Source organism: Centroberyx gerrardi, chromosome 19, assembly GCF_048128805.1.
Source record: "Centroberyx gerrardi isolate f3 chromosome 19, fCenGer3.hap1.cur.20231027, whole genome shotgun sequence".
NCBI lineage: Eukaryota > Metazoa > Chordata > Actinopteri > Beryciformes > Berycidae > Centroberyx > Centroberyx gerrardi.
In genome coordinates, this window is record NC_136015.1 from 2,513,315 (window position 1) to 2,534,762 (window position 21,448).

The 21,448-nt window shown below is 41.1% G+C and overlaps 1 protein-coding gene across 1 annotated transcript; it reads left to right on the forward strand.

Annotated features, from left to right (window-relative positions):
- The first annotated feature begins 470 nt into the window (after positions 1–470).
- sh3bp5lb (SH3-binding domain protein 5-like, b) lies at positions 471–12,145 on the forward strand. Its single transcript, XM_071919179.2, has 6 exons — positions 471–740; positions 1,107–1,169; positions 1,347–1,475; positions 5,558–5,719; positions 9,386–9,559; positions 10,774–12,145. Exons 1-6 carry the CDS (start codon positions 471–473, stop codon positions 11,392–11,394), a joined length of 1,419 nt encoding a protein of 472 aa, XP_071775280.2. The 3' UTR covers positions 11,395–12,145.
- Positions 12,146–21,448: the final 9,303 nt, after the last annotated feature.

Genomic DNA, 21,448 nt, shown 5'->3' on the forward strand with positions numbered 1-21,448 from the left:
ATCATACAAATATCAAATTATATCCATTTAGGACAAAGCACTATATGACAAAATCTTAAAGGGACAACTGACATAAATGGTGAATAAATAAAGATTCAGAATTAAAAATATAATAAACAATGGTTTGGAAATAAAAATAAAGATAAGATAACCAAATGCATTCTTGTTATACTAATTTATCACGTCAGCAGATAAAAATAAAGTAGTACAGTAACGTTACACGGTGTCAGTGGTGAGTTATGCAGCCTCACTCAGCAGGGACTGAGGAAGAAGCAGTGCGGCTAGCTGGCTAGCTAGCGTTAGCAAGATGATGTTCGGGTCCAAGGAACAACGTGACACTTTAACATTTACAACACCAGTATTTACCGCGTGCGCTTTCAATAGCGCACACGCTAATACTGCATTGCCTTATCAAGTTCACGCTTAAGCGAACTTGACTAGAACCGAGCCGAACGACCGACGGGCCGCAAATGGAGCGGGGGAGTTCGCGTGAAAGTCCAACCGGCGCCGGGGGCCCTGAGCCGAGCGACCTGAGGGAGGAGACCCCGGGGGAGGAGGCGAAGGACGGAGAGAGCAGCACCGTGATGTTGAGAGGGAGAGGAAGAGGAGGGGACGAAAAGACAGCGGACAAGATGAAAGCAGAGCGTGAGGATGATGGAGATGCAGGGAACCAGAAAAAGGCTGGGGGTGATGAAGAGGAAGGTGGCAAATACGAAGAGGAACTGGACCCAAGAATTCAGGTATGATGGAAACATAAACATGCTTATTAAACTGGCCACTTAAGATGGGTCATATTGCAGTTTATATAGATAATCTATGCAGCCTATTATAAGTTGGTGCATGTGGTTTCTTACATGCATCATTTAGTTTCCAGTTTCATACAGTACATTCTCTAACCCAAGCTCAACATTATAACAAATATGAGTTTGCACAAATCTGTTCCTTTCAATTGCACTTGGGATTTTGCAGGCTCAAGCCCCCATCTGGGCTGCAAATCTCCATCACTATTGAAAGCTTTCATATTGCCTTCTATTTCCATTACCTTTCCAGAGGATAATCTTTTTGCATTCTACTTTAATATATGTCTTTTCCCTCTCTGTTATCAGGAGGAGCTGGAGCACCTCAACCAGGCCAGTGACGAGATCAACAAGCTGGAACTGCAACTGGATGTGAGAGAGCTCTTTGTCTCGGACCAGAATGCTTGTATCAGACATCACCCGGCACCGGCTGTTCACGCATAGTTCCATTATCACAAGCTCGGATATCGCAGAGTGAAATGGCCAAGGCTCACTGAATACATCAGAATGTAGTTTCAGATGTTTCTGTTGTGTCTTTGCTCCCCACAGGATGCCAGGTCGAGCTACAGGAGGATTCTCACAGATTCTGCAAGGAAGCTCAATGCTCAAGGCTCCCAGCTAGGTACCTGCATTGAGAAAGCAAGGCCCTACTATGAAGCCCGTAGACTTGCCAAAGAGGTGTGTGTGTGTGTGTGTGCGTGCAGTGTATGTGCATAGATTAGGACACAATAGATATGTTGGGACACCAATATTATATGCTGAAATCTTTTTATGAGTTTAAGATCAGCATGACATGATATCCACAGATCTAGTTGGCGTAGATGATCATTAAATCCATGAAGACAAGTAATTGGCTAGTAATTTTGATGGTGGGGCGTCCTGGTGGAGCATACCATGTAACCACGACGTCCTGGCTTCCAGTCCAGCCCAGGAGTTTAAATAGACCTTTTAATAATTTTGATCTTGACAGATACAAAGACATTAATTGTCAAATGGAAAAAGAAATAAGCCATTAGAGCCTTTTGTCATCACAAGCCAAATTGGAGTGAGCGGGGTGAGAAAATGATATGGAGTTGTAAAATAGTCCATATTTTCCGTTAATTTGGAATTAGGCGTACTATGCTATATCAAACTTTAAAATCCTGTATTCATCAAGGCGTAACATAACCACAGAATGGTATGTCCAGCCTACCTCTATGTCTTGTAATAGCATGTTCTTTAAGCTTATGAAAACAACATATCTATCTTGTCATAACGCTTCTATGATCCTCACATTTACATAATGTATACATATGCTTGTACTGGCTAAATGCAATTTTAAATGATGGTAATGCATATGTAAGTAACCAGTAAGCGATTGCGCAGGCTGAATGATTTGGCTCTAATGAATCATAATTGATTACGTAAAACCTTTAACCCTTGAAAAAATGGGGCAGGAGTGGCAGTCATGTTTAATCAACATTGTGAAGGGTAATTTCAAACTGTAATTGAACTAATGAAAATCTTGTGGATAAAGAGCAGGGGTCTAATTGAAAACAATTAAGCAAATAATGGATTATAAATCTGAACTGGTTAGCACTGTCATTTGTAGAGTTATAAAAATGCAGATTACAAAATTATAACGTCTAGTCAGTGTAAATTCAGAGGAGTTCATATCATTGTATATGCAGAATACAACAGTCTTTGCTGTTGTTTATCATGCGACCCACAAACCAGACGCCACAACATATCTGACAGCCGTTGAGCGAGGCTGTCATGTTAAGATTCCAAATCATAAAAATGATCATGACGTTGAAACTGAAGCAGTCATCAATCTTTTAGCAGCGACCTTAAACTTTGGGTATCCTTCTACGCCCAGCCGGGCCCTCCTGCTGCTTCCTCATGCAGAGATGTTGGCCAGATCCTCCCATGTGATCTGAGTCACCTTGACTTTAACAGCCTCCTCCCAAACTAACCTAGACACATCTCCCCCCAGGCTTTGACATAACTCACTGTGCTGCATGACTGGAATACAGTCAACTTTTCTTTACATGTCAAGTGTTTCTATTTGTGGCATTTGGCTCTGTCTACTTTTTACCATGTGATCAGTACTAGACCTTTCCTGGTGGTGTTTTCTGGAATTGCATATAGACCTTTTGCAGAAGCGTTCTAAAACACCATACCAACCATACCCAACCACTGGAAGACCACTGACAAGTTAGTGGAAGACCATCACTTCGTCATTATAGAGGCCCGCTGGTGAACCTACATGAACATATGAAAAACTGTGAGCCATTGTAGGCAATTTTATGACACCCATTTCACACTGTTTAAAGGATAAGTTCAGCGATTTTGTACCTATATGTCTCTTACATACCTGTAGTACTTGGACCCACAGAGAATATTGACCCCCGAGTCAGCTGTCAGTTGAAACGGTGAGCTCCATTGCTCGGCCTCTCGCTGCTAACAATGAGTCCAAATGGGGTTTGTCAAAATATCTCCAAAAAAGCCAGTCTGTGAAAACGATATGGCGACCAACCGACGTATTTCTATCCACAGCCTGGAAAGCAGCAGCTCCGCACCATTTCCACTTGGTGGATAGTCTTCTACCAAACTCTACTGTTTATAATCTGACCTGACCGTCCGCAAAACCAGATCACTCCACCTGTAACGCACTTTCACTAAATAGTTCTGTGATTTCTTGATTAGTGAAAATGTGCGTAATGGTTGAATTGTGTCATGTTTACTCTCAACTCCCCTGTGGAGCCTACAAATGTTTTTTTTGAGACATTTTGACAAACCCTGTTTGGACTCATATGAGACATGGAGCCTTTTATTTCACTAATAATCAGAATAGTAGCCCAATCAGAATAAAAATGCCTCATGTAACCACCTTAATCAGAATAAACCATCCCGTTCCGAATTAAATATCATTCCATTTGAGAGGGATGGTATAACCCTTTCATAATACGTTCAATGGATAAAATTTCATCATGTAAAAGCTCATTCCGATCACTTTGGTTGGAATATCTATACTCTTTCTGAGCATGCTTGGCCATTTGACGCAAGTGACATCAATGACGTTTACGTTTTTTCTGAGAGAATTTGAATCATTGTGGGTACAAAACAAAACATCTGTTGCTGACATTTTTGGAGTCGTATGTTCTGATAAAACTGTTGCTTCATCAGAAACAACAGCCGTAAAGCAATAATGGTGCCAAGTGCCTGACGCAGGTCCATCTTTTAAAAACATAAGCCCATGCTAGAGTGCTGGATTTGGTATTTTGTGCATGTCAGAAACTTTTATTCTGATTGAACCCAACAGAGTTTGCAGTTTCAACCGACAGCTGACTCGGGAGCCAATATTCTCTGCGGGTACAAGTACTACAGATATGTAAGAGACAAATTATGTATACAGTAGGTCCAAAATCAGCAAACTTATCCTTTAAAATAAGAATGTGTTATGTGTATTAGTGTTAAGAAAAAATTGCTATTTTAGTCAAAGTTTAGGAAAGTAACGGCTGGGTAGTGCTTGGTAAATCAACAGCTGTTTGAACAAATCTGTGCCACTAAGCAACAAAAGCAATAGATGGTGTTATGTATGATAGCAATGGGTCCGCTTGTGGCCCGGGTGGGTGTGGTTTTCATTCCATTTAAAATCAGCACATGCTGGGGGAGATGGATAAAACAGTGAATTGATAAATGTCATTCAGGCTTAAACAAAACCATAACTGGTCTGCATGCTGGCAGTCATTTCATATCACTGCTTGAAGGTAGATAGACTACTTGACCTACAGAGCTGCCAGTACAGCGTAACTGCGAGTGTGGTGGTTCTGATTGGAGGGACGTCTGTGAGTCAAATAGGCCAGCTACAACCAGGCTTTTGCTCCGTCGTCCATTGTCGTTTGTTTACTCAGCTGTCAGGTGTGCCGACAATGTTGTGTTTGTTGCCGGCTGACAGATTGCACTCCATGTAAGTGGTTTCCTCGACCCTTGCTGCTACCGGCTCACCTAGCTTGTCTTTTTTACCAGTTTTTCTTTGGATTTTCTGTTGATGAAGTTTGAGTTTATGTAGGTGGCGCTCTGTTCTTTGTCTGTTCAGCCATGGTGGCTATTGCTGCTCATGCAGTTTTTCTTCTCTTTATTCCAAACAAACGGAAACGTAAAATGCATCACTTCTGTCTGCTAGAAGATTTTTCCAATGAAAGACCTACCAGACAGCTGGGCGGTGTTCGAAATGGGATAGCCTACTACTCACACTATACACACTACATGCAACATGTAACGATATGGCACATACAGTATGTTTAGTATGGTAGTACCCTATTCCAAACGCGGCCTAGGTGTTTAGAAGAGCAAATACAAAAGCTTTCAGAACTGAGTGTAGGATGAATCACTGATGTGTTATATCCATCAGTAGAGTAACAAAACGGACATTTAGATCAAAATGTCATGGATTATTACTTTAATTTAGATCAAATAACGTACAAATTTACCAATTCTAAAAATTCATGAAGGTAGTTTATTGTTTTTGTTTTTAAGTCAAGAGATCAACAAATGTACATGAAGTTTGAATGTTTCTTTAGATACATTTGGCTGTGAAGTTGAGAAGCATTTACTGGTTTACTTGTGACTTTCTGTTTTGGTTGTTGGTTGGTTGTTTCGGTCGGCAGCCTGCTGCCGGAAGGACCAACTCCACCCAGCTGGTATCCCTTAAATGATTGTACCCTCTTATTGATGCCATGGATTACCTACCTAGCTGTTACTGGCTGTTCCTCCAGGCCCAACAGGAGACCCAGAAGGCAGCTCTGAGGTATGAGAGGGCCGTGTCCATGCATTCTGCTGCCAGAGAGATGGTGTACGTGGCGGAGCAGGGCCTTCTGGCTGACAGGAACACCCTGGACCCAACCTGGCAAGAGATGCTCAACCACGCCACTGCCAAGGTACAAACCCAGGCTTCTCACTGGTCCTGTAATTTGTAGAGGTGTATTCCAGACAGGGAAAGTCAAAGAATTTTACCAATAGGTCACTGTACATAAATATAGCAAAATGTATTTTCCAACTTGTTTCACACATTCATTGCATTATATGGTCGTTTTCAGCCTAACTGGAGTGGAAACAAGACTGTTAACCCAGGGCTGTAGTCAATACCACCTTAGTCGAATCTGAGTCAATTCTAAGACCAGGTCCAGTCAAGTTCAAGTCAAAACCAGGTCCGAAGGGGGTCAAGACGTGAGCTCTTTCTCAAGTTGCGATCTTGTGCATTCTTGTATCCTCCATGACACATTTGACATAATATCTAACGGCTGACGTACCATTCCAAAACAAAACATCACAATGATGGAGGGTGGATAAATATCCCAGGAGTTAACATGCCAACCGAGGATGCCTCGGATGGTGACTTGACCGATGAGAACGAATGCTCCCAAGATTCATTGTGAGAACAACACATCACGTCCAAACAGTGGGTCCACACCATTACCACGCTGGCGGCACCTCCGACCGGCTGGGTGGGCGGAGTTTGCAGACCATTTAAATGGCATCATAGCTGAATTTGAAAGGCAACAGACGGCATGCTGTCGGAGATGGACCACATGGCTAATAAAACAAAAACACTGCAGCGTAAGCCTAATGCTAATCTACAACGAAATCTTAAAATACATAAATGATGTAGGCGTAACTACTTAATGCCAGAGGAAAATACATGCAGTAGTCTCAGTAATCCAGTGTTACTATTCAGACCTCTAGATGCCAGCAGAAGTGGTCCACTCCATTTCAAAGACACGCCCCTCCCTCACCTCTTGTCATCATGTCTCGCCGATTTGTGGCCCGGCTGTATGAAAAGGAGCGCACCCAGTGCTACAGTCTGTTGTATAGAGGCAGTTGAAACATTCCTGGGAAAATGAACAGCTGTGCGTCTTAATTGATTGCGCACGTCAAGCACACAGGTCATCTCAAACTGTAAGGATGCTTCTCTGTGCTTGCTTTCATGAGAAGTTTGTTCTCTCCAAGACAACTTGGGAAGAGCTTTCTCCACAAGCACGTATTGACTTGGCATTCTTGGATTTGATATTTGGCCCAAGTCAAAACCGACCCAGAGCAAATCGAGTCCTATTCAAGACCAAGACCAAAATAGGCAATAAACGGGGCATCCTAGTAGATCAGTGGGCTAAGGCGCGTCTTGGGTTCGAATCTGTCCTGGGACCTTTGTCACACGTCATCCTCGCCTCTCTCTCCTAATTTTTCTTGTCAATGGGTTAGCATATCTTTTCAGATGTAAAAATAATGATTAACGAGTTTAAGGATGAACAGAGATGTAGATCAATCTGCAGGAGCTCTGTACTAGACCCTTCAACATCAAACTACTCAATGCATAGAAATGGATTAATCAATGTATAGAAGTTTGAGGACCATTACACACAAGTGTAATCCCTTTTGTGTGTAGTGCTGGGGAGAAAATAAACCAAGGTGGACCAGGTAGAGAAAAAAATATCTTTGAAAATGATTAGATAGGCGTGAAAAAGTCGAGTCAACATCCAATGGTGGCCAAGACAGAGGCTATTTTCATATCGTACATATTCTGCAGTCTAAATTCTTCTGCCGTTATTTAAACACCTTCATAATGCTGTAATCCATACGTTTTCCTCTTTCAGTCACACCTTCTACTTGAAGGGGCCTTAAAGGACAATTCCAGCATGATTGGAGTTTTCACTCATTCCCTGCATTCCCTTACTGTTTTACATCACTGTAAATCATTTTTCAGCACTTTGAATACTTTACTTTAAATACTCTGCTTTTATCACGTTATGAGATTTTTGCTTTTTTGCCCTCGTCTTAGAGGTACTCCAAGTAAAGAAAAGGGCACCAATTTTAAGCCATAATTTATTTAAAGCTTTATTTTCCGTTTAATTTTATGGACTACTGCTAGTGGAAGCCCCTCGCTTTTCTTTTGGCTTGACTGGGTTGTGATTGACAGAAGGCGGGTCCTAATGTAACTGCAGAGAATGTTAGCTATTGCTTGAAAACTTTTATTTTGGAGAGGAAAACACTGAAATCGGATAAGCAGAAAGTGGAAAGTGTCTCGTCTCGGCTCTTGCAGTGTTCCTGAATACGCTCACTGATATGAAACGGTGAAAGGAAGCTCGTTCAAAATGTAAAAGTTTAGAGCCTGATATTAGCATTCTGATGCAACTTTTCAAAACGCAGTTGGCAGCCTTTTTTTCACAGTGATGGATTAACGTTACTGACACACTGGAAATCACACTGGAATTGTCCCTTAAACAATATTAGTATTTGTATGGTATTGATTAACAACCCTGTCAACCCCCCCACAGATATATTATGGTTGTCATTACATAGTGATTATTAAAGTTATATTTTATCTTATCCTAAAATGGTTCCATTGCAAGTACAAATCCATGGAGTCTTATCAGCATTGGTACGTAGTCCAAGAGCACTCAGACCACCGGGGACCGCTGCTCTCTGTCACTAATCAATGATGATTAATGTGCACTTACTCTTAGATCAAGGTTGAATGTACTCATTCACACACTAATTTCCCCTCCAAAGCACCCATTATACATCCCTGCTGTGTATTGTAATTGAGCACTCGAGTAGAGTTATTTCAGAGTATTCATAACATTACAAAGTGAAGATGTTCACAATGGCTTGTAGAGATTCTCAACTCAATCACTCGCCAGGACAAGCACATCCTTGAATTAATATTCAGTGTCATATTCAGGTATTCCGCTCTGTCTGTATTAAACTTTAAAGGTCATTGTGCTGTTGTGATTTTAATGATTGATGGGAATGGGTAAAGGTGCCTGCAGAGTTCAGCTGGAGCTGCTGCTGTGGTTCAGTCTGTTCTGTAGTCAGGCTTCCCACTGGTCATGGAATTCCTGGAATATTATGGAATTTTGGGAGTGTATTCAAGTCAGGGAAAGTCAGGGAATTGGATGCATTTTCTGGAGAATTTTACAAGTGGGTTTCTTTCCAGGAATATAGCAGAATATACTGTATTTTCCAACTTGTTTCACACATTGCAATAGATGGCTTTCAGCCCAACTGGACTAGAAAGCAGACTGAAGAACAACGTTAACAAACCAGGAAGGCCATGGAAGCACTTATGTAAAGTCATGGAAAAGTCAATTTTACATCAAGGCCACGGTAGAAACCTTGGGCATTGCTAGAGTCCAGACACCATCTTGAAGCCTGTTAAAAATGACTGGGGGAATTATCTATATGGTGTGTAAATCTTGGGGGAGCTCACTGTTTTATAGTAGACTACAAGGTTGACAAGACTGACATGGTCTCTAAAGACCTGTTAATGTGAATACCATGCACATTTTGCACAGTGTATTTGCTACACGTATCTGTGTCCTTCATATTCCTATATCCTTCTCATTGTTATATATTGCTTGTTTATTTTTAGAAAAGCAACCTTAGCAAACCAGGAAGGACGAACATTTTTAGGTCATGGAAGCGCGCCCACTTATTTGTGGGCATAAGGACCATGGTGTGAACCCTGTCTAGTCTAGGCGACAGGTAATGTCTGACAAGGGTGACTTTGCAGTATGTCTGCACGGATTCATGTTTTCTGTGCTGGCTAGGTGAACGAGGCGGAGGAGGAGCGCCTCCGGAGCGAACGGGAGCACCAGCGAGTCACCCAGCTGTGCCAGGACGCCGAGGCTCGCGTCCAGACCCTCCAGAAAGCCCTCAAGAAGGTCATCCTCAAATCCAAACCGTACTTTGAGCTCAAGGCACAGTTCAACCACATTCTGGAGGTGTGTACCAGGCACATGGGAGTGAATTCATGTGCTCTTAATGTGATATAGTGCTTCTTTTTCTACAGCTAGGAACAGGGAGATCATGTATTTTTCACCCCTTTGGTATTGCCTTTCATAACATTACATTGTTTTGATGAGTCAACGTAACTAGCAAGCAGTAATTGAATATAAACAGAAATAACTCAATAAAATGACTTCAGAGCTTACCATCGACCCCAACAACGCATGCAACCGTTCTCCAAACATCATTTTTGAGATGTTTATTCCTGTTGTCTTCCAAATAAAAGTTGTAGAGAACTGGGAATTTTTGAATGGCTATCATCAACTTCTTGTCCATTTTCCACTTGCCAGGCTGAACTATTCATGAAACAAAATCACATCAGTAGGGAAACAAGGAAACACTGAAATCATATTGTTTCCCTGGTCAATCAGCTCTATAGGACATTATCTGGTGACTTGTTGGTCCTGTTGCTCACAGTCTGAATGTACAGTTACAAATACCTAGCAACAGTTAGCCAAATTACAACTGCTCTCTAACAGCCAGGGGTGGACAGAGTGCCAAAATACCCCTAAGAAGAAGTACTGAAATTTTACTGGTATAGAAATAAAATTCCTGGTGTAAAAATCTACTACAGATTTCAGTATGTGATATTGCATTTTATTATGTGCAACATTACTATGTTGAGTGTTATAAAAATAAGATTCTGAAATATATGACATTATTCAATTTGTAATTAAAAAACTGAAAATGGTCAATCACATTACTCAATAATGTTATTGCTGTTTCTTTTGCCACTAGCTATCCAACTAGCTAGCTAGGCAAACTAGCTAGGCTAACACAAACTAATGCTACTGTAGCTGGATGGATGTTAACTAAGTTACTATCATGGATAAATTTGATCATTTAACGTTACAGTTAGTTAACTTAATGTTTATTTCACATGATTTAACAGCTTTAATGCTGATGCAGTTTACTGCTGGCCAGTTTCTGATGCAATGCTAATGCAGAGGCTACAAAATTTGTACTCTAATGGATGTGATTTAAAATGAAGCAAAGTATAATACTTCAGGCAAAACATACTGAAGTAAAAGTGAAGTTACAGACTTTAAAAAGTATAACTACACAAAAAAGCTACTCAATTACAGTAACATTAGTAACTGTAATTCGTTACTTCTATCCTTGCTAACAGCCTGTAACTATGTGTTTGCAGGAACATAAGGCTAAGGTGGTACAGCTGGAGGAGCGGGTGGTGAAAGTAAAAACGCGCTATTCTGTCGCTCTGCGCAACCTGGAGCAGATCAGCGAGCAGATCCATGCCCAGAGGGGGCGAATCCGAACCAAAAGGGGGCGCCCTGCAGCCTGTGGGGGGCGAAGCTCCCCCGTAGGGGCCGAGGCCGAGGTCAGAGCTTCCGTCGGGATTCATGTTGGTAGCTGCGGAGGGGTTGGCGGTATAGAGAGCGACTGGGCAGACGGGGAGAAGACCAGGCAGTGGGTGGAGAGGCACCGGGAGTCCGGCTGGGGCCAGAGGGAAAGGCTGGAGGCGGAGCAGGCCGGATCGGACTGCATGTCCGTCATCAGCCTGCAAACCATCGCCTCCGACCTGGAGAAGTGTGACTCTGTGGAGCACCTCGGGGAACTCAGCGACGCCGGGAGCCTGGTGGGGGAGGACTGGGACAGGGACAGGAACGCGAGGCCACCGCAGAGGGCGGTAGGGAGGGAGGCGGTGATCGACGGACCGCCACAGGACAGAGCTAACCAAGAGAAGGGAGTGGCCGGTAAAGAGAGGCAGGAGAGCTTCGTCAAGCAGCACCACAGGAGTGTTAGCCTATGAGAATCCCTGGAAGAAGGAAGCTGATGAGTGATGATGATGGTGGATCACAGTGGCCGTATGATGAGGGATCAGAGAGGAAATTAGAGGGGCGCGAAGAAGGACCGAGACTTGAGAGATGGTAGACAAGCTGCCGGGAATTTGAAATGAGCGTTGACACTGATTGACACAGCATCATGGTGACAGTGCAGTTAGGAATAGCAGGGAGGGTTGGCAGGTACACCAGGCGCACATTAATGAATCCCTGCGTGACAGCAATAAAGAGAGAGAGGAGTCCTAGCGAATGCACTGACCTCCCCTGGGACTAGTAGTTCTCATGCTCTGATCCTGTCTGTTGCTCTGCAGGGTGAAATATCAATGACAGTGCATGAAACGAACAGCAGGTTGCAAAAGTCTAATCACTGTAAAGTAGAAACAGGCAAAACTTATAAATAGCGCAAAATGTGCTTGTTTTTATTCATGCTTCTTGTTTTTACTGTCTCTGCGCACCATTTTAGATAATGCTTCTCCGTTTGGACATACCACTGACGTTTCTTTGCCCTAAGGATGGACAAATACGCTTATTCTTTAATGCAGGCAATATCATGCACTACTGAATAATCCATTAATTCAATAATGCACACACAAACTCAAAAGTAAATAAGTAAAAACAAACTAAAAGACCCAAGTTTAAGCAAATAAAAAATACAAGAGGGACTATTGTTCATGCATCACCTCTCTTCAAACCTTTGAAATGGAATTTTGAATCATTTTGGAGGGTACAGGCTTCATCTTCTATCATTATAAGAGGTCTGTTTAATTTAAGCGCTGTGGCCAAATAGCACTTTTCCATTGACTCATAAAGTCGTCTTATTCATATTCCGATGCGAGATATGTACTGATGAGATCATGAACAAAACTTTTTTTTCTGTAATACAGTTTGATGAAAGTCATTGCTGTGTTGTACTGTAGACATATACTAAAGGTCAGCGCTAGTTGTCAAAAAAATGCCTTTACTGACAGTGGTTGTCGTTTGACCTTAAATATCCACAAAACTTCTCATTTGACCTTTTAGGATCTGGTTTTGTCAGGAAGAAATTGCTTCAATAGTCTACTTAGCTGAAGATGTAACTCTAACCTACCTAGGTCAAAGCTTAACGGAAGATCTTTGCACACACATAATACATGGACAGTTTGCATGAAAAATCAGTTTACTGTTACACAAGGTCTCTGCTGTTGTACAGATGGCCATTACCCCATTCACGCTTATAGAAATAGCCAAATAGATGATAATATAGTAATTTTATTTTTTTCTATGCTCATTTTTTCAAGTGCCTTTGGGTCCTAAATCAGATTCTCTCAGCCAAAATATATCCTACTATCAAAAGATCCAAGGGGTTGATGTCAAATATCTGAAATTACATTGAAATTGAATGTACTTAAAACCTTTTATTGTTCATTAACAGTCAGTACTTCAGATGGAGAGAACAGTATGTACTTATTTTTTTAAATATTGAAGTTAGGGTTGGACCAATATGGGTTTTTGAAGGCCAATGCCAGTATTTTTTGTATTGAAGCTGCCAATAGCTGATATTATATTGTGCCAGTATTCAGTACCTTTAAAGGACCCATATTTTACTTTTTCATTTAGCAATTGAACAGTTCCCTGTCGTCTTTAAAAACCGTTTATGAAGTGTCTAGCAAAAAAACCCACCCAAGTGGCCTTTCACACAGAAATGCTCACTGAGAGGGAGAGAGATGAATAGCGACAAAAAAATAGGAGGATACGCAGCTTTGGTTTCCAGTCGACCAAATTAAACATCCACTCCCCCTCCCTCCCCCCCTTGTCATTCATTGGTCGCCCATTGCGGTTTGACAAGTGGTCCGTTTTTTTCACCCCTTGCTCTGCGACAAAAATACACCAGCCGTGTCGTAGCAGGAGCCAGACGTTCTTTTTGTGTGTAAGAGACAAATGTATTAAGATCCAAAATCGCCGAACTCATCCTTTAAGGCAGGGTGTTGCTATAGATGAAGTTACTACAGTTCTGGAATAATCAGGATAACCACATCATTACTATACAGCTACACTCATAGTAGCCTGTTAGCCAAAATGTTTTGTTAACATTGCCCAAACTTAATAAATTCCACAACTATTGCACCAAAAACTGCTCTGCTAGCTCATTCTAGTTATAACTAAAATATTCGCCAGCAAATATATTTTTTGTCAACATAGCCACACTTACAAATTGTGATATGAACACTGGGCGAGCGAGCATCACTTAATATACAGGTGAGAGACAGCATGGGGCAAACCTAATAAACTCAAAACCTGTTATGCAATAAACTGCTTTCCTAGCTCAATCTAGCTGTAACTAAAATATTCGTCAGATTTTATTTTTTATTTTTTTTTGTCAGATTAGCCACGGCAGTGGGTTAGGGTTACTGATGGCAAACTGGCAAACTGATATTTTGGTCTAACCCTGCTTCAAGTAATGTGAAATTTAATTGCTTTACTCTTTGTTTTGCGAACAACACATTTTGTTGTGACTCAAGGAGAAGCAACTGGAAGGTTCTTTTTACTAATGGGTGTATTTCACCTTTTTTTCTCATTTCACTCCACACGTTTACATCAGACACTACATTCACAGGCAGTGGAATCTGAAATGACTAAAAATTCTAATCAAAACGGTATTGTATGTACTTTGTTTTGTAAAGCTGTGCCATTTGAATTAATTTCAAACTTAGAAAGTGGGTTTGCGTAACCTGTACTTGTTTGCACTTGCCTTCTGTGTTGTATTTTAATCACATAGGTCTGAACCCCTTTTATCATTGGCCAACTTTCTTGTAGTACATACTGTACCTCATTTGTTCATGTAAGAGATGAATGTAAATTTTCAAGAGTAGTAGGGTAGATGTACGCTACTGCTGAGCATCAGATATGTAACTTATTTAACATGGAAATGTTATTTTATGGAACTTCATTTATTAAAATTTTATTTAACATGCTTTCATAAGTGTTAATGGAGGGGGGGTGATGGAGAGAGACTATACCTAGAGTATGCTGTAGATCACATTCAGAACACTTTCTATATTTTATTCTATGTTTCAACAGTGGATTATATCTTACCAGGTAATGATGGCTTTTCACAGTGTCAAGCCCTCTACGAATGCCTTATCCTCTGTCATTATTCTATGTGCACATATTCATTTTCCTATTTATTCATGGTGTACAAAATTGAAATGACGCACATACGAAGTGCCCCTATGGTGGCTTCTGCTGCCCTGTATATAATGCATATCAATGAGACAAGTCGCATAGAGATGGATTTCATAAGTGAACAATTCATCCTTGTTTCCTCTTAAGGGAAAGTAGGCTCAGGTAAGAGGGCTGTGACAGGATCCACAGTCACTCACTTATACGTAACAGAATAAAGGGCATGGCAACAATAGCGGAGAACAGCTGAACACGTTTATAAACTTACAACTTGGCCATCTCAACAGAATTGAATAGACATGGTTAATTTCTGTTTCTGTTTTGGTTCATTTCTGTGCCGTTTTTGATGGGGATTGTGATTGTGTTTAGATAATGTCAGCTTGTTAGCTAGTTAACCATAATATCTGGTGAGCTAATTTGCGCATTAGCTAACATTACGTAGCTAGTAGCAAGAGTTATTGGTTAGTAGTTACATGTGAACATTAACATCAGTTGGTTTTCTAAATTAGCCTGCTGGCTAGTTAGCTAGCTAACAAAGCCGAACACCAGCTGTTTGTTCAGGTTAATTAGCTGACTCTTCTCAAGCTACAACTCAGAGTGTTTTGGAGTAGAGACTAGGGCTAAAGACAAGACAGTTTACTGTGTCACAGTAACCTACATTGAGAAAAAAATGTACCTTATCAGACTATTCACTTTCACTTAAAACATTACTGAATTGGTGTTCAGGTGTTCTCTCTTTCTAGCCTGGTTGTTATATATTTAGACATTAACTAAGAGCCAATTATCCTATTTGGACCTCCATGATTTAGCCAGCTGTGGCTGTTAGGAGATTGATGTTGCAACTGCAAAACCTCTATATTGGTGTGTTTTACGCATAGTGGGGAGGTTAATGGTCAGGAAATAGAGAGGTAACAAACAATTATCTTCTACTTCTGGGCTTCAATTATTCAGCAGTGATATAAATACACCACAGACTGGCCACAGAGGGAGAGAGATGACATGAAGAGCAGAGGAGTGAAAGGGGATGGAAAATGTGATAATTGATTGCGATAGTGAAAAGGGATAAAGTGGGGGCAAGTTGAGACGAGAGAAATTGGCCGCGGACTATAATTTTAGGGCCGTAGTGAGTGAAGGTGACACATGATGGAGGAGGGAGCAATCATACAGGGACGGATGGGAAATAGGGAAGGAGGCTGATGACAGCTCTGAAGATGGAGAGCAGCCGGAATGCCCTTTGTCAAGCTCGGCTCCTTATCCATTTCCCACTTCAACAAGGTGGAAAAGGAACGTTTATACGCGTGATAATGAAGCTGATCCATTTATAATCCATTTATAATCGCAGCATGAAAATGGCAAATGCCGCCGACTTGACGGTGAAGCACTGCTGAGGGAAGAGAAAAGGGCAGCAGCAAGAGTGGTGGTAGTAGCTCCTTGGTGTGTTTCTGTAACCTTGAAAGAGATAGTGGAAAGGTGTTGTGTGTCAGTGTGTGTGAGTTTGAGCGATTTTTGAAGGCCGATACTGACAACGATATTTTTGGATTGAAGCTGCTGATAACAGATATTTTGTCCTGATATTCTTCTTTCTTCCATCTTTCTTTTTCTCAGCTAAAAGTGTCTGCAGCTCAGAAACCGTAAGTCCTACAGCAACCGAGCCGTTTGTCGTAGAGAGAAAATTCTTGCGTCCCGAGATTCTTTCAAAGGTGCTGAGTCCAACCCATACATCACTTCCACCGTCTGCCATATTGGATTTTCCACCATTTTTAATTTTTTTAAATCACTTTTCATCTCATCTGATTCTTGGGACCATCCTCTATAAAACTCTCATAAAGGTGATAGGCCAAATGGTTTGGCTTTTATCAACCAATGAACTTTTAACGAAACATAGCCTAACACAAAACTGGCCATAACTCATTGACCATTCATCTAATCAAACCAAAATTTTAAACACATGTTGAGGAGTGTTGCTTGAGTACGCCCACAAAAGCATTTTGAGTTCTACCACTAGTGGGCGCTACAAATGCAAAAAGTTTATATCTCATAATTGACCGCAGATTTGTTACATGCTCTAGGATGATGTCCAAGTCGACCTATGAGATTTGGTCATGATTGATGAAAGTGGGCGTGGCTTATTGCATAATAATCAAATCTCCATAGAAAAAGTCAGCCGTATGTCCTAGAGAGCTGAAATTTTCAGGACACATCAGCTGAAGTGAGATAAATCTTTCGTACATTGGTACCTACCCCCGATTCTGAGGTTGCCCCCCTCTGTTTATAGCAAAAACTGACTGTAATCCCACTGCATTGTCTTCCTAAACCGTAAGTTACAGAAAAAAACCAACATGATTTTTGAAATCATCATACCTTAATTAGTAAAGAGACAAAAAATGGTAATGATATCTTGAAAACTGAGCGTACGGTAGATGGAAATGTGCAGCTGCAAATAGTTTGATAAATTGGCAATGTGATATGTTCAAGATAGTTTGATCAATCTTCATCAAACTAAAGACAAATGATGTCTGGACTCTCAAGATGATGTCTGTAAAGCCATGTGTAAATTGATTAATGGAGGGAACTAATACAGTTATAATATTCTTTCTGAGGTTTTCAAGATAGGATTGGACTATCACAAAACGTCCTTTTGTTTTGTTCCCCACTCTAACACCCCAAAGTGGAAGTTGGTGGAGTGGCTAAGCACAGGTATTCCCCAACCTACTGTAAAGTCATGAATAGCCAAGCAACAACAAACAGGTAATATTGTCAGGATGATGTGTAAGATATTACATTTTGAAGTTTCATTAAAGAGTAAATCAACACTAAATCACATAGTGCAGAAAACTCTCTAAACTCTCGAAACTGTAAAGCATATTGCAGTCCTGGCCAGTTCTGTAACTTTTGTGCTCTTCTTCTCTGGTGTTCATACCAGTTAAGAACACATGAAGAAATAGCTGAACATGAGTCCAGGCTTCATTTTGTTATGCTAGTCTTTCCAAGCATGAGGAACTGCTGGCTATCAGATGTCAATATCTGTCTCCTTATACCCATAATCCCTTGCGTTTTGTTGTTTCCTGTAGTTGGTCTGGATTAAGTTCTCACTTCTAACGAACCGAACCGCAGTTCTCTTGGCACTCACATCTTGGGACTCACATTTTCAGGCGTCTCAGTGTGGTTATTTGGTGCCACCAGAGTTCGAATGGCATTGTTCTCACCTGGCCGAAACGAACTGAACTAAAGTAGTAAATGGTCTAGAATTCAAATAAACCACTTAGAACATGCTTGGTGTCAACATGCCCTAAAACTCTCCATTGAAAGCCATACTGTTGAAATTGTTAAGGCAGGGTGAGGCAGGTTTCATTACAGGTTTTACAGACTGCAAGGAACCTCCATCATAATGTTTGTCAGGCCGATATCCAGTGTTTAATAAAAGGCCCGTATCAGCCCGATATATCGGCAAAACGACCTATCAGTCTGACCCAAGTGCAAATGCACCCGTTCCCACTCTAGTTTGCATGTGTATGAAAGAGGCAATTCATCCATATCTGTTAGTGTGAATGTGGTAGGCAGGATTACACATCCTATCCTCCCACGCATGATAAAACAGGAGATGTGCAGAAGACGGAGGCTGTGATGATGTGAGGTGTCTGGAGACGTGAGCTCACACAATCCCACTGATTTTGATACCTATAGCACAGTTAAGGTTAGACTGATATATGGGGCTGATATTGGCCTTTTATTTAAAGTGTGTCGTCCACCTCTGATATGATGGATATAATGCTTCATTTATTGTATAATTGATGATTACTACACTGGTTGTCTATGGGAATCCCTTGACGTGAATTGATTCTAATATGACATTTTGATTGGATTCCACATAAGTATGTATGAATATACTTTATTACATTATTGTTGTTGTCATCCTGGGTTTCAGTGGAGAGTTTTTGTGTCTTGTGGTTCCAAATGCTGTTTCAGAGGCTTTTCCATCCTGACAAGAATACAATTCTGTGGGAAACACTGAATACTTGTCTTTTTTTTTTTTTTTGGCATCAAATTTAAAGATAATGAATATCGACGTGAAATATCAGCTATCGACAGCTACTGGTCCAACCTAATCCCAGTAACATGATATAACCAGGCAATTGAATGGGATTTCACACAATGCCATGATGCAACACAGAAAATAGATGTAGCATTTGAGGCTGAATTAGACTGAATGTCTGATAAAATGAATATCCATTTTTCACCTGTGTGACTCATCCCTCTCTGTCTCTGCAAGCCCGGACTCCTCTCCAGAGCTTTTCTCTACAAACTGCAGGAATAACAAATGATAAACCACATCATCCCAGCAATGACAGTCTGGGGTGGCTCGCTGCTGATATTACCATCACAGTGGAGCTGCAGCAGGCTAGCTTGGCAGCTGGATGACTGTATTATAGCCATGCAGAGACTACATACATCACTGTGGCAGAGGGAGCTGACTGGTCAGCTGCTGGGGGTCTGCACTATTTATCTAGCATGGGATCGCGCCATCTGTCTTTCCGTCAACCAATCAGCGCTGTAATTTCCCCCGCTCTGCCGACCCTTCCTCGTGCAGCGGGCCGTACTGCAGAGAGAGAGAGAGAGAGAGAGAGAGAGAGAGAGAGAGAGAGAGAGAGAGAGAGAGAGAGAGAGAGACAGTTATGCTGCGTTCAGGCGCATGGGAAAAAACGTCTGAACGATGTATCGGTTAAAAGCAATGACTTGATTGAAGCCATCAAAGCCAACCACAAACCAAAAATCTAGCAAGTAGTTGTATCTTGTCGTGGCATTTAAAGAGTTGCACTGTTGCGTTGTCACAAAATTGCTCATGTGATGAAAATCACTCATTATGTTTTATTTGAAATTAATATATCTTCCCTTCACTTCATTACAGGTATAGAGGCTTTGCATCACAAATCTGACAACTGTGGCTGGTGCTAGCCCCACAGGGACACTAGATGGCTGTGCCATTACTAGAGTCCCAGTGGTGGCTCTACAAAACACAGCTATCAGGAACTTCATTTAGCATCGCCTTTCAAACGCCTGCTCCTTGGTGGCTCAAACTTACATTTAGTGTCCTTGGCCTTAGTATCATGTCTATGGCACCATAAAAGTTCCAATAAAGTCTTCTGTTTTCACAAAACGCAGCTTTTGGGAGCTGGGAGCTAATGCTACCACGCTGATGACGCCGACCCTTCAGAGTAAAGGTTCCTCAGCAATATACCAAAACCTGTGAGAGAGAAGGGCTGCACACAATACTTTGCGGGTTAAGAAGTGACTTCTGGATGACAGAAAAGTTTTGTCTAAAACATTCTATTTAACCTCACAGGTTTTGGTATATTGCCGAGGAACCTTTACTCTGAAGGCACCAGCCCACCCCTTTTGGGGCTGGGTTGGTGCCATCATGGAGGTCCTCTAGGTGTATATGCCAAGGAGTATATGCTTGCCTATAGACCTCGTAAATCGAATGACGTCAGCCTTGCCTAAATGTGGCTCACGGATCCATAGTGATTTATCCAAAGGAAAAATGAATGGGGTTTCACATAATCGTCTCTGTCACAGTCTATGTTTAATGCAGGATTTTCAAAGTCGGTCCGTTTTTACCTACGTATATTTATATCTCTAATGGCACTGGGTCCGTTGATTTCTGTAACCGTTTTCTAGTCTAAGTAGTATTTTTGCTAGCAACAAGCTAAAAACTTACGCAAACGTAGACTGTGACAGAGACGATTATGTGAAACCCCATTCATTTTCCCTATGGAGAAATCGCTATGGAACCGGAATTCCATATTTGGGCTTGTGGGCATCTGACTTACGAGGTCTATACGCAGCTTTAAATTGGCAGATTTTTGAATAGAGTCACGGCGTAACATTCTCCATACGTGAGAGAACAGGCTTGTTTATTCTTTATTATTTACTCACATAAATTGATCTCATATCTGTATAGAATAATGATGTTTTGATTAGCAATTAGCAAAGCTCTTGTGCTGTTCACAAAAATTGTCATGATTTGATGTCAATTTATTTATATTTCTGGTAACGCTAAACAAAGACAAACACATCAAATAAGCAAGACAGTTTCATTCCACTAATTTCTTTATTGTTTCAAGTCCATACATCAGAGTTCATGCTTTCATCCAGTCAGTGAGTTACATCTTGCACATTTGTACAACTGTCTAAAATTACAATATTAATGAATAATAATGATTATATTTATATTGTAATAATTATGATTATTAGAGAATAATTAATTAACAATATTCACCACTGATATCACATTTTGCCATACTACACGTGCGAAATGGGAGCTGCTGCTAAACGCAACCTTACACATTACACTGTTTTGCCTAAATCAATGAGCCTCTTGCAGAAAAAAAAGATATTAGTCTGAATATGAGACACTCTCATTGATTCCCTGGTGGTGGGGGCTAGCGCTGAGTATTTATGATTTCAGTGATTCCAAGCAGTGTAAACACTGAACTTTGTCTGCAAGCTAGGCTAGCGTTGGCTACGTTAGCCTATCTGGAATGTGAATCTAATCCCTGCCCTAAATAAAAGCGCTTCTCAAGTCCACACACAGCAGGCTTGCACTACACCTTGCTTTTTTAAACACGTGCAAAAAGGTGTCACCTGAACCAAGCAGCCAAAACAAGTCAATGGGACCACAACCCAACTTGTTCCTAAAAAATATAAAGTCAATAAATTTTTTCCAGAAGAGGTTATGGTCTAAGTAGCTAATTTCACTTCTTTTTATGTGTCTCCTTATGGCGATTTTCAAAATAATTTTGTCATTAACAAGATATAACGGATATAACACGGGGTTGTTTCAGGTTGTGTTTGCCTAGTGATTGA

Coding starts and splice junctions, on each gene's coding strand:
- sh3bp5lb (XM_071919179.2), top strand. CDS start 471: ATGGAGCGGGGGAGTTCGCGTGAAAGTCCAACCGGCGCCGGGGGCCCT. Junction 1,476..5,557: donor CCCGTAGACTTGCCAAAGAG/GTGTGTGTGTGT, acceptor CTGTTCCTCCAG/GCCCAACAGGAGACCCAGAA. Junction 9,560..10,773: donor AGTTCAACCACATTCTGGAG/GTGTGTACCAGG, acceptor ATGTGTTTGCAG/GAACATAAGGCTAAGGTGGT.